This window comes from Emys orbicularis, chromosome 6, assembly GCF_028017835.1.
Source record: "Emys orbicularis isolate rEmyOrb1 chromosome 6, rEmyOrb1.hap1, whole genome shotgun sequence".
In the NCBI taxonomy this organism is placed as follows: Eukaryota; Metazoa; Chordata; order Testudines; family Emydidae; genus Emys; species Emys orbicularis.
This window is the reverse complement of record NC_088688.1, coordinates 36,930,831-36,944,404: the sequence shown is the minus strand read 5'-3', so window position 1 is coordinate 36,944,404 and position 13,574 is coordinate 36,930,831. Positions and strand designations below refer to the sequence as shown.

The window sequence follows — 13,574 nt, the reverse complement described above, 5'->3', positions numbered from 1 at the left end:
AAAAGGTGTCATGTAATTTGTCACTAGAAAACTAATAACTCACTGATTATTAATATTCTTGTGTGATTTATGTACAGTCAACCCACAAAGGATTATGCAGATGTGTTCGAATTATAACTTTTAAACCAGGCATGTCAGGGGGAGTTGATTTTTCTTTAGACAAAGGGAAGAGGCCAAAACCTCGAACTAGGTGTGGCCAAATTCAATGAGCTATTCATTTGTATGGGAGGTTGTTGGAAGAGATCATTTGCATTGTACAAATCACCAGGCGGGGGAAGACAGCATGGCATCCACACCCAGCAGGAAAAAGGAACTTTCTATGGGAATACATTTCAAAGATTTACTGAACTATAAAGAGAGGGGGGAGTGAACCCCTATGTTATCCTGCACCTGAGAAGACAAGGAAAACCAGCGCCTTGAACTCTGTGGGGATCCTGGCTAAAAGCTAGGCAGTCATTGCAGGAAAAAGAAGATTGGTTAGGAAGCTAGCTTGAACAAAGAATGTAGCTTGTTAAGTTAGGTCTTAGCCATTAGACAGTGTCTTTTTATTGTTGTTTGTTTGTAACCCTTTCTGTCTTTATCCCTTAGGTTTTAAATGAGTTCAGGTATCTCTCTAGGGCCCTACCAAATTCACGGCTGTGAAAAACGTGTCATGGACCGTGAAATCTGTAGTGGAGACCAGATTTCACAGAGCTGGGCAGCTGGAGAGCAGCAGCTGCAGGCCGGGAGCCCAGCTCTGAAAGTAGTGCCGCCACCAGTAGTAGCACAGAAGTGAGGGTGGCATGGTATGGGAGGAGGTCATCACTTTTAGGGGAGACAGGGCCAGCCTTACGGGTGGTGAGTGGGCAACCACCCAGGGCCCTGTGGTCAGGGGAGTTCAGTGGTCGCCCCCGCACACACATGCAGCCCACCCAAGGCCCCTTTAACTCCTGAGTGCTGGGCCTGGAGCTAGGGAGGAGCAGGGCTGGGGGCTCCCCAGCCAGGGTCTCTTACTGTGCGCTGGGCTCCACCTGCTAGTCCTGGATGGGCTGGGGAGGGAGGGACAGGATTTCCTTTTCCCCTGCAACAGGCCACTCCTGGGGCCAGGTCAGACCTACCTCCGGGAACCTCCCCCAGCTGCAGGAAGCTCCGTGGCTGCTGGCTGGGAGCCCAGCTCTAAAGGCAGCATCGTCACCAGCCACAGCATAGAAGTGAGGGTGGCATGGTGTGGTATTGCCACCTTACTTCTGCACTGCTGCTGGTGGTGGCACTGCCTTCACAGCTGGGCGCCTGGCCAGTAGCTGCCCTCCGGCTGCCCAGCTCTGAAGGCAGCAGCACAGAAGTAAGGGTGGCAATACCGCAAACGCCACAATAGCCTTGCAAACCTGACCCACAACCCCATTTTAGGTCGAGACCCACCACACTTACAATACTGTGAAATTTCAGATTTAAATATCTGAAATCATGAAATTTAAGATTTGTAAAATCCTATTACTGTGAAATTTACCAAAACGGACCGTGAATTTGGTAGATATCTCTTTTGATGAAATCAATTTGTTTTACTTTGTATCTGAACTAACCTAGTGCACCGATTAAAGGGAAGGATGCATTGAACCCAGATAACAGGCTGCGCTGTGTTGTCTCTTCAAAAGAGCAACATATTTAATAACCTCTGTAAATGTTCCAGGAGAGGGTTAAACACTCCAGGGCAAATGGTTTGGGGAAAATTCAGGACTGGGAGGGTGTTGGAGTCACCCTACAAAGAGTAGCTGGGCAGTGGAAGCTAGGATGTGACCTGCATATTTGTAGGCTGGCTGTTGGTGTCAGGGCTGTTTGGAGGCCAGATTCTGATCTCAGCTATACTGGTATAAAATCAGGAGCCACTCCAACGATTTCAGGGGAGTTACTCCATATTTACATTGGTGTAAATAAGACTGCAGTGGTATAGAAAAGCAGCATACCACTACAAACCAGCTCTACCACCTCCCTTGATCCCTTGGGTAGTGTGGGAGCACTGCTTGTGTTACTCCCAATCCACCTTTCTGCTCCTTTTCCCATGAAGCAAACAGGCAAAGCTGAAAACTGAGTACCAGTCAGAGGGGTGCCTCATTGTCTGCTTAGCACGCCACAAAAGCGTTCTTTTGTTAGCTGCTCCTTTCCCTATGTCCATGTACTTCAGGCAGAACAAGGGGGGCTGATGAAAGGGAGGGGAGTTGATGTGTGGTGAAGAAGCAAGAGGAGAAGGAGGAGAGGAAAAAGGACTGGAACATGAAGGGTTGGGAAAGGACACAATTTGGGAGAATGAAGCTGAAAGCGCCTGGAAAGTTGGGGGTGGAGTGGGGTTCAGAGAAAAGAAGAGAGTGATTGGGTGGGTCAGAGGTAGGACAGGAAAATTAGGGAGGAAAATATAGAGCAAGCAAAAAAGAAGGGTATAAGCTGTAGACTGTAAATGAGGCAATGATGTGGGTGGATAAAATACCTTGAATCAGAGGAGCAGCAATGGGAGGGAACAGAGTGATACAGAGCAAAGGGGAGACAAAAGGGGGCAGAATGCATCAGAGCTGGGGATGAGAGAACAGAGAAATTGGACTAAATTATATTCTGTTGCACTCAGCAATAACGCTATCAAAAACAAAATGGCTGCCTTGTTTCCACTGAAAATGTGAATTTTCACATAATTTTTAAGGCAGATGCCATCTTTATACAAAAAATTAGCCCACTTACATTCAGAAATTGGCCCATTTTTGCTAGAAAAGTGTGTGAGGAGGTCCCTTAACGAAAGGTTTCAAGAAGTGCAAACTCCTCAGTCCCGTTTGTTTTTCATTTCACTATGAATATTTTGCAGACATCTGTGCCACAGACCTCTCCTCCCCTGCTGATTCATGCTTGAAATATTTCATTAGGTGGGCCCAGAGACACTGCACTTCTGAACGTCAGATCTATCTGCTTTGATCCCTTGTTCGGTGTCTTTCCATTGCTGCTTGTTAACACAGAGAAAAGATTTTTCTGTGTGAGCAGGTGTCTGCAGTGAGGCAGCTCCCTTGTGATCATAAAGACAGCAGAGGCTCATGGAACACCCTGTTCCCACCACCTGTGATGTTCTGCGCAGCAGAAGTGGAAGAGACAATGCAGAGTGGAGCCCGACATGACAAAGCCCGAGAGCAAGCAGGGTGGAGGAAGCTGAATTGAACAGAAGCTGATACAACTGAGGAAGCCTGTAATGTCAAAAGTGCTGCCTGGGTGAGAATGTTGTGTTTGGATGATACATCAGGATGCTCTTTCTCTTTCTGTCTCCCTCCTCCATTTCTCTCCATCTCCTTTCCCTTTGCTGCCCCCTTACACCTCTTGGTGACTCTCCCTGTTCCCCTTCAAGGCTGCCAAACCTGTAGCTGCAACAAGGTGCCACACCCGTGTCAGCCCCATCAGGTGGGCATGCTAGTGTGATGTTTGTTACTCAGGCTCCAGGGCAGTGTGCTGTGTAATATGAGCTGCTTCCTACTGACAGAGCTCTGGCATGGTAACTACTAGAGGTGCTAGCAGAACTGAGCTCGCTTCTCACTTTATTATACCCTGGCTAGGGCAAGCTTCAGGTTCTCCCCTCTTCCTGTTTAAGAGGAAACCTCCATGCACTCTTTCCTTACCACTCTCCACAAATGCATCAGCCAGCTCTGGACACAATCCTATAGGAGGAGGGTGGGAAAAGGAAATAATTCCCCACTTCTCAGCTGATATGACACAGCACTTTTGGAGGTGGGGCTGTCAGAAGGAAAAGTCACACACTGGACCTCGGGCCTTGCAGCCTTGGGGACTCAAAGTCCAGATGTACTGGCCCTTTTCCCCTTTAGCTTCCCTGTAATTTTCAGAGGGTTAGGATGTGGTGAATATCTCTCTCTGCCCTGCTGGTTCCAATCAGCAACATGTTTATTTTTCATTATATTTAAAACTAGGTATGAGCAGCTGGAATCCTCATTAAAAAACGTGGGACTCAGGAGCTGTGAGTACATTGTGTGAGTACAGGCAAGCATAGATTTACCACGATTGTAAAGCCATGCAAATGCTGGCCCTGAGACATATAAACAACCTGAGCAGCTGCCTTCTCTCCCTTATCCCCCTTATGCCTTTACTGGTTTTGCAGAGACTCGTTAGGATGCTCATTAACTTGTTTACCAAAAAGAAGGGAGGAGGAGAGAGGAGGAAATGGCAAGCAAAGAGTTTATAGAAAGGGGCAAAACAGTCTCTAGGGGTTTGTCTTTGTGAGAAAATAAGTAGAGCCCTGTACGGATACAAAATTTGTATCTGCATCCGATCAGCGATCCGCAAACATGGTCCACGCATATAAAGCAGATTTGCAAGGCTCTAACAATAAGATTGGGTTAGAACATGAGCTTAAGGAGTTATGCTAAGTATCATGATGTTGAACACAACTCTGCAGTCAGTGTAGATGGGAACAAGTGGTGTTTAACACATCAGCTCATCAGGAGCAACTCTATGGTTTCAGTAATGTTTGCCCACAACCAACTGATGTGATGTTAAACACAGCTCATCCCAGTCTACACTGGCTGCAATGTGGTGCTTTATTAAAATGACTTCTCATGGTTGTGTCCTATCCCAAGCTAACGTTCTAGTGAAGACAAGCCAGTGGTCTGTCACAGCTCTTTGTTGGGGGTCTACAGAATAAAATATTTTGAGGAGTAGCGGGGGATTGGAGAGGTGGGTCTGTGAGAGGCTTGCTCTCTTATGAAGCAGTGCACAACAGACAAAACTTTAGAGCCAGTGGGACAGAATCATTTAAAAGTGGTGGAGTGATTATCATCACCCTTCAATGGGTCACCTATCCTGAAACAGGGTCAGGGAGCTGATTACAACGTGCTTTTCTTTTGTAGTGCACATGGGGCCTACACTAGCTGATCCATGCTAAAGACTGGGACAGGTCCAAGGGTTTAGATAAATTTAGGGACAAGAGTTAAAATACCATTAGATCCCCTATACATTAGACTGCACTGACATTGAGTCAGGGAACAGCTGTGCTGTAAGCAGCATCCTTCACATGGCAGCCATTGTAATGTAGGTTAATGCTAATGCTAATCCCTCCCTTATGGTGGCCAATTTTTCAAAAAAAATTAAAGGGGTTATACCTGGTTATACCAGCATGCACAGGTTTGGGGTGCAGCTATCTAGTGAACCCCTCCTTCTCTGCGCTCTCAGCACAGATGCTTTCCAAAGATGTTCTGGCTGCACTGATTTTGGTTGTGTCTTTGGGTGATCTTTGGAAAGTTTAAATACATTTAAAGAACACCTCATGACTAGGCCTGAACAAAAATGTCCTCTGCTTATCAGAGACATTCAGCAACCAAAGTTCCAGGTTCTGCTTTTCATCAAATGACTTTCATATAACCAGGGGTGGCTCTATGTTTTTTGCCGCCCCAAGCACGGCAGTCAGGCGGCCTTCGGCGGCATGCCTGCGGGCAGTCCGCGGTCACGCGGATTCGGCGGCGTTTCTGTGGGTGATCTGCCGGTCCCGCGCCTTCGGCGTACCCGCCACCAAATTACCGCTGAAACTGCGGGACTGACAGACAACCCGCAGGCACGCCGCCGAAAGCCGCCTGACTGCTGCCCTCACAGCGACTGGCACGCCGCCCCCCACGGCTTGCTGCACTGGTGCCTGGAGCCGCCCCTGCATATAACACAGGTCTCTGAGTCCATAAAAGTAATGACAGTCTGGCAAGTCTCTCCTCCAGAAAATCATCATGTAGACAGGTGCTTTGAAGCTTTTTAATCATGTTGGCAATGCCCAGTGTGTGTTGTGTGACTAAACGGTGTGACTAAAGAGTACTGCAGCGCTCTCCAGTGCTGGCAATCTGGCTCCTTGCACAGGCATGACATTAACACTTAAAAATCATTAAAAGAGGCATGCAACAGAGTTCATGCACAACCCAATTAATTTCTGTGACACCGCTACCTTGGGAGAGCGTCCTGTAACCCCCATATTCCTCATCTATATATAATTGTGATATTGCATATAAAGCATGCCGTGTGAGGTATCAGGGGAAAGGTTATGATCTGCTGAAAGTCACTGTTCTATCGAAATACGTATATAAGCTATGAGAACTGTATTGTATGGATATCACTAAAATATGCTGTGGGTTTGGGAAGCTCCCAGAGACTAGCTCTCCGGAGACAATGCCAAGGAAAGTAACCAACACCTGGTGTCAAACAACCATTAACAGCCATTGTCCAGCAAGGGAACTACAATTCAATTACTCACCTGCATAAGGCCACACCGAGAGAATTGCTCAACCTTGCCTGGGGACTCAGCAATGCCCACCAGATATGCCTGAACTTGTGTTCTCCAAGCACATGGGTCTGTGGATATAAAACTGAACACAGGGACCCCATGCTTGGCCTTTCTCCTTTCCCCACCTATGCTGCAAGCAACAAAGACACTCAGAAGACCAAAGACTCCAACAGAGGGGATTGGCCCAGGTTTCAAGAGTGAAACCTGCATACTATGAACTGCAATATACCGTAGGGTGAGAAAAACTGATTAATCTAGATGTTTCCCAGTCTAATAGGGTTGAGAGTTTAGACTGCGTTCTTGTATTTTATTTCTTTTGGTAACCAACTCTGACTTTTTGCCTATCATTTATAATCACTTAAAATCTATCTTTTGTAGCCAATAAACTTCCTTTACTGTTTATCTTTACCAGTGAGTTTGTATGAAGTGTGTGGCAAAACTGCCCAGGTTTACAAAGGCTGGTGTATATCCACTTTCCATTGATGAAGTGGTGAATCAATTAATAAATTTGTACTGCTCGCTTTGAGCAGTGCAAGACAGTATATCCCTGAGGTACAAGGTTGGGAACTGAGGGGATTTGGCTGGTGCCTTTCTCTGTGTGATTCATGAGTGACTCTGGGAGCATTCATGCAATCTAGTTGGGTGTGGGGCTCCACATAATGTTAATGTGAATCCCTCCCTTATGGTGGCCAATTTTTCAAAAAAATAAAATAAAAGGGGAACTCCTGGTTATACCAGCATGCACAGGTTTGGGGTGCAGCTATCTGAAAGGATCTAGTGAACCCCTCCTTCCCTGCCCTCTCAGCACAGATGCTTTCCAGAGATATTCTGGTTGCACTGATTTTGGTTGTGGCCTTGGGTGATCTTTGGAAAGTTTAAATCCAGTTAAAGAACACCTCACGACTAGGCCTGAACAAAAGTGTCCTCCGTTTATCAGAGACATTCAGCAAACAAAGTTCCAGGTTCTGCTTTTCATCAAATGACTTTCATATAACACAGGTCTCTGAGTCCATAAAAGTAATGACAGTCTGGCAAGTCTTTCCCCCAGAAAAGCATCATGTAGACAGGTGCTTTGGAGCTTTTAATCATGTTGGCAATGCCCGGTGTGTGTTGTGACTAAACGGTGTGACTAAAGAGTACTGCAGCGCTCTCCAGTGCTGGCAATCTGACAATAACGGCCATAAGTGTATTTAATTGGCCATTTGCATGTTCAATTACTTAGTTTATGTGCATAGTAATGGTCACAACTCTCAACCGGTTGGATACAGTATATCACGAAGACCACAAATGAGGGAAACAGCAACTAAAACAAAAATTCATGCAGGAAACTTAAAATGCTGTGTGATTCTTTTGGTGTAAATAACTCTTAGCTCATGATTCTTGATTTCTGATGTAAATAATTTTAAACAATATAAGTGAAGGGCCACCAATCCTGTGTAAAATGGGGGCTGTCCCTTGAAATGAGAGACGCATAACAAGTATGGTCACAGCAACTGTGTCAGCAATTTAGGTATTTGAATATGCATACATTTTTGCATATGCAATGGGGCATGTGCAATTTTCAAAATTTTCCAAAATGTTTTACATGTCCCAGAATGTTTAAAGCGTGTGCAAAAGTGTTGTCAGGATTAGGGCTTAAATGAGATTTTTCATTCAGCAATGATGTAGAACTTAGATTAATATGAATACGTTTTTAAAGCACTGATATTCCATATACAATATATTATGTTTAACAGCTCTTTTCTGCAAGTAACATTTCTTTTTGTTGAAAAAAGCTGCCAATACGTTGATGTTTAGTATTTTTCCTGTACGCAGAGTTTTATATGAACTAACTTGTTTGAATTCAATAGCTATTTTTACCACATCAATATTAACATGACATTAATTGGCTCCCTCTACTGGCCGATTTGCCACATTTATATATTTTCGTTGCCAGGTTATGTTCTGCAGCGAGCAAGCTGTGGTTGCATAACCAGTTTCCTTTCATCGCAGCATGATAAAAAAATTAAGTTATGTTAGATTAACATGTGTTAAACAAGCATGAAATAGCAGCTAAATAAGAAAAAGAAGAGACTGTATAAAGAAAATGGGGCAAATTCTGCCTCACATAAATCCCTGTTGACTGTTGCCCAAGGACAGAGATGGTTGGAAGACTTCTGATGGAATCATTTTCCATTTGAAAATTCAGTTCCATCAAAAATAAAACATGTTGCAAAATCATTTTGATTTTGCCAACATTTTGTTTCAAAGAAAAAAAGGGTGGTAGTGGTAGTGCGGGGGGAGGGGGGAAGAGGGAAGTTCCAACAATGTCAAAACCTCTTCTTCCATATTTTTGGAACAAAATGTTTTGACTTTTCCTTTCAAAACAAATTTTTTTGTTTTGAATTTTTTAAATTTAAATTAAAAAAATACCATTAAAAAGTGAAAATAGAAATGGAAAGTTAATGTTGTTGAAAGAAAATGTTTGGGGTAGATCAAATCTAATTTTTTTCTGGAATTTTCCTTTGCGGTAATTTTGGGGTTCCGTTGCTAATAGGAACAAATTTCAAAATTTGAAATCCTCCACAAAGTGGAACTTAGCTTTCCACATAGCTTTACTCCAGATGCATGCAGGAGCAGCACTTGGCCTCATATGAACAATAGGCAAGTTACAAATCTATGAAGTTTTTTTTGCCAGACATAAAGCTGATGGGAGCTCTGAGTAGAACATAGGGCACATCTACACACCAACTGAGCGGTGTAATTCCCAGTTGGGATGGACGTGTATGTGCTAGCATCTAAAAAAAATCAGCATGATTGTAGTGGCTCAGGTTGGCCACTGAAGTATAATCCTGCGTGACCCCCTGAGTATGTAGTTGGGCTGCTAGCCTGGACCACTGTGAGCTCACTGCTATTTTTAAGCACTAGCTCGAGCAGAGCTAGCACGTATATATCTATCCTAGATAGGAATTACACCTCCTAGCTGCTGTGTAGACATACCCTCAGCAACAGAAGTGACTCAGGCCTGTGTGTGTGTGGACTGAATCATAAAAATATAGGAATTGCTGCACTGGATCAGACCCAAGGTCCATCTATACCAGTACAAGTGGCTAGCACCAGAGGCTTTAGAGAAAGATGCATGAAATCCCTTAGTAGGCAAATACAGGATAATCTGTCCCCCATGAAGGTCTAATCCTAATCCCCAATAGTTAAAGATTGGTGTAAAACCTGAAACATGAGGTTTTATCTCCCCTCCCCCCCAAATACTCTTTTTGTTAGTATTAACTATTATAACTGGACATTCTTTTGATATCTGTATGACCCACTAATCCCTCTTCAAATCTTGCTAAACTCTTGGCCTCATTGACAATCCTGTCAACCGTGAGACTTAAAAAAATAAAACTAGATCATAAATTGCACCTTTTTAAACATTGTTCATTCCGCTTTAAAATTTAGGAAAAATACATGTGTATTTGATACATCAGTTTGGGGCTCTCTGCTCCATTCAATACACTTTCCTAGCTCCCACTAATATGAATGGGGATTATGAGTGCGCACAGAGGGAATAATAGGTCATGTTGATGAGGGTGTGTTTCTGTAAGGAAAAGTAACGTGCCAACGTAGTTGCTATGGCAACTACTTGTGTTACTGAAAACAGAGGAGTTAAAAAAATCAGTTCTAAGCACTTGGGGGCAATTGTTGGGACATATTCTGTTCTGCCAGATGGCAACAGCTCCTTTCTGCCAGCTTTTAAGGCCTGGTTTATGGTCCTTGTTTGCATGGCTGTTTTGGATATGTGTCTCTTCAGCTAGATGTGGCACAAGGAAGGTGGGTGCAATTGGATGGAATGTCTCAGCAGGGCAAACAGTATTGCAGCCAACATAATGCTTTTCAAAAGGGAAAGTGGTTATGACAAGAATCTAAAATAAGGTAATATAAGCAGAAAAGTGAACAGATTCCCCAGTTTGGGATTTGACCCAGACCTATGATCAAGGGTATGAAAGACTCTCTCCGCCTCTGCTTCCCAACTAGCTGCTCTTAGCCTTTCCCCTAAGCACTTATGCAAGGAAAGGAAGAAGGTGAGCTGAAGTTTATCACGTGTTCACTAGGAACCAAAAAGTGTCCTGCCACAGTGAGTTTTAACGAATGGCAAAAATGTATTTCTTTATAGAAGTGACTGGTGAACCTCCAAAGGATTAGGGGTTGGATTTTGGTAACCCCCATAACATCTGGATGCTTATCCAAAATATTGGGATCTGTGGAGTCTGCTAAATTGGGTAGGAAATCTTAACAATATCGAGTTCTTGTGAGATTTTGATATTTCCTGATTCTGGCTCAGTCAAAATACCAAAAAGATCGCTTTTCTTGTGGTATGAAAGTACTTCCACTGTTCGGCAGAACAAAGGACAGGGATGCACAAAGCTGCATAATAATTATCCCTGTGGTTAAGACTACCACCTAGAAATCAGAGTCTGGCTCACAGATCCTCCTGCCTCATTTACACTAGTGTACATGTAGAGTAACTCCACTGATTTCAATGGGAGTTGAATGTCTTTCTGGATGTGTCTCTCTATGTTGTAAATAATAATCCAAGCTTTCTGAATTTGGAAAAAAGTTTCAGTTGATGTTTTGGCTAAAGATTTGACTTGTTTTTTTTAACTGGTTAAACTATTCTCGTTTGTACGTATAAGCAGTGAGTTTTTCACTTTTACTAAACAATGTATGTGGGATTTTAGAAAGTGGGTCATAGGACTGTATGAAACAAATAATATTAGCAGGGCTGTAATGGGAGGGACAAGAAAATTACCAACTCAGACACCCTGAACCCAGAGGAATTACTGGTAGCTGGCTTGCAAGCCCCTTATAGTGTTGTTTTGGGCAAGTATATGTAGGTGGTTGGTGGAAGCACATCAATTTCAAAGGGATATGCATGTGAGTAGCATGGACTGTGGTCTCCAATTGCTGTGCTGACAATTCAGCAAGGAACTAAAGGGCAGACCTCCAGCCTAGAGTAGGAGCTTCCGAAGCTTAGAACTCCTCATAGTTAATTGAGGCTGGAGAAGCTAATTTTACTGTGTTACTCTTACCACTCACCGTTTTCTCATAACTGATTCTGCTCTTAGTTTTCTATGTACTTTACTTTGTTTCCTAGTTTGTGTGTGTGTGTGTGTGTGTGTGTGTGTGTGTGTGTGTGTGTATAATAATCTGTTATTGTTTTCTGTATTTAGTAACTCTTACCATACTCTCAATCTAAGGGATGGAATAAAGAACTGACTATGATGCAATACCAAACAAGTATCTAGACTAAACTAACGCGAGGGCTCCTTCAGGAAACTGTATGGATAGCAGTGTCATGTCACAGCTCTGAATAAACCCACCACTGGATGCAGCATTAGCTGTGTACCCCATTCTAATGACATTACAGTTCTAATGATTCCAACACAAATAGTTCACATGTCAGCCAGCAAAATTAGAAGGCAGGTGCTGCATATAATTTGCTATTGATATATTTCTTTATACTGGCAGATGGATGAACTTTTCATTAAAATTGTTGCAGCAATTAGTGACAGTACTCAATGCAACGTTACAAGCAATCACAAAACTCGCTTATCATTTCGCTTCTTACCAAGTTGCTCTGCTAAATGTTTGCCTCTCTCAGTGGAGATTACCCGCTCGTCCTCCATGTCACATTTATTACCGACCAAAATAACCTGGGCATTATCCCACGAATATGTTTTGATTTGAGTTGACCTTAAAAAGAGAGAGAGAGAAATAAAGAGTTAAAGCAAATAAAACTGCCCCAAAAATCAAATTCAAACAATCATAACAAGGCAAATGAGGACAAAACTGACATCTGGACTAAAATGGTTCTATGCAGTTCTGGCTTTCAAATAAGCATAGGGTTGTATGACGCAAAATATAGGAGCAATATTAGTATAGTCTACAATCCCCCTGGTCAGAAGACAGAACCCTTTCAGGGTTTCTTCTGCCAGCAGCCTTTCTTCCTTTTATTACTGAAAAGTAGCTGCCCTGCTACCCCACTCCCTCCCTCCCAGCATAAAAAGGATGTATTTTCACATTGGAACAAAAGCCCTTCCAACTGAACCAGAGTGTTTTTTAGCAAAAAAATGAACAGTTTATTCATATATTATCTTCCACCTTTCAAAATTAGGATCTAAAATTAACAGCAAAACTTCACAGGCATTCTGGCTTCCTCCTGTTATTCCTTCCCAGCACATTGCTCTGGGGCCCTTTGTTCTAACAGGGTTCAAACCACCCCTTTGGTTTTAGACATATGTGCCACCACGATATTGTCTTCAATAATTTTTGACACTATATCACAATCTTGGTTCCTGACTTTAGGCAGCAGCAAACCAGTCTTACCAGGGTTCTGTTTCTTTTTTTAAACATTTATTTATGATAAATCCACAGAATTAAGTAGCTGCTGATGATGATGATGCAGAATTTGGTTCCATTGTACAGAGAGGCCCTGGTTAGGCATAAGAGAAGGTTAAATGGCATCATAATGCTGTTGCTCAGTTACTTTTGAAACTGGAAAGTGCTGGTTGTACACCCAATAGTGACACTTTCCCATCACATAGCTACTCTATGCATATATTTGGAAGTCCATAGGTATGCACAAAACCTACCATGTTATACTTTACCCAGGTACCATGGTAGAGAGACTATGTGGGAAATCCTCCACTCTGGTTGTACTCAGTGCAAGACCAGAGGATGGACATGTGCAAAAATGACTCTAAGCCACCTTTGTAACCCCCTAGATCCTGTGGCCAATCAACCTATTCCAGACACCCCGCACAAGTTAGAGCAGCCAACACACAGCCCTCAAACATTCATTCCAGAAGCCGGATATCACTGGCGCATGGAGGGGCTCAGCCACTCACTGCTCTCCCAATGACACATCACCTGCACTGAGGCCATAGGGTGAGTGGCATAGAATTTGCTACTGGAGCTCCACACCACCTAAGGATTTGCACTGCATGGGGATTTTCAAGGGGCTGATTAGGCTGGCTTTAGGGCGACTTTGCTCCACCACAGTAAGCAAAAGGCAGATGAAGTGGGGCTAAAGATCTAGACCTACATATTTGGCATTTAAGTATTTAATGACGATATGTGATCTGAAGTATTTGTTTACACACTGTTCTCGTTGGTCTGCCCTGCTTTTTCCTACTTTAAAATGGGAATTCTACTACACATTTTTGGAAGCAAGTTCTCAAATGGCTATTTCATGTAGTGTATCATCAGTAAGGCTAAGATTTTGTCATGGATATATTTTTAATAAAAGTCATGGACAGGTCAC

At 43.3% G+C, this 13,574-nt stretch overlaps 1 protein-coding gene across 1 annotated transcript in view; it reads right to left on the bottom strand.

Moving 5' to 3' along the window:
- The window catches only part of RAB3C (RAB3C, member RAS oncogene family), a 199,928-nt gene that overhangs the window by 6,018 nt on the left and 180,336 nt on the right, over window positions 1-13,574 (bottom strand). The window contains exon 3 of the mRNA XM_065406497.1: window positions 11,880-12,004. Coding sequence (XP_065262569.1) covers window positions 11,880-12,004 — 125 coding nt within the window. The remainder of the gene's footprint in view (window positions 1-11,879; window positions 12,005-13,574) is intronic.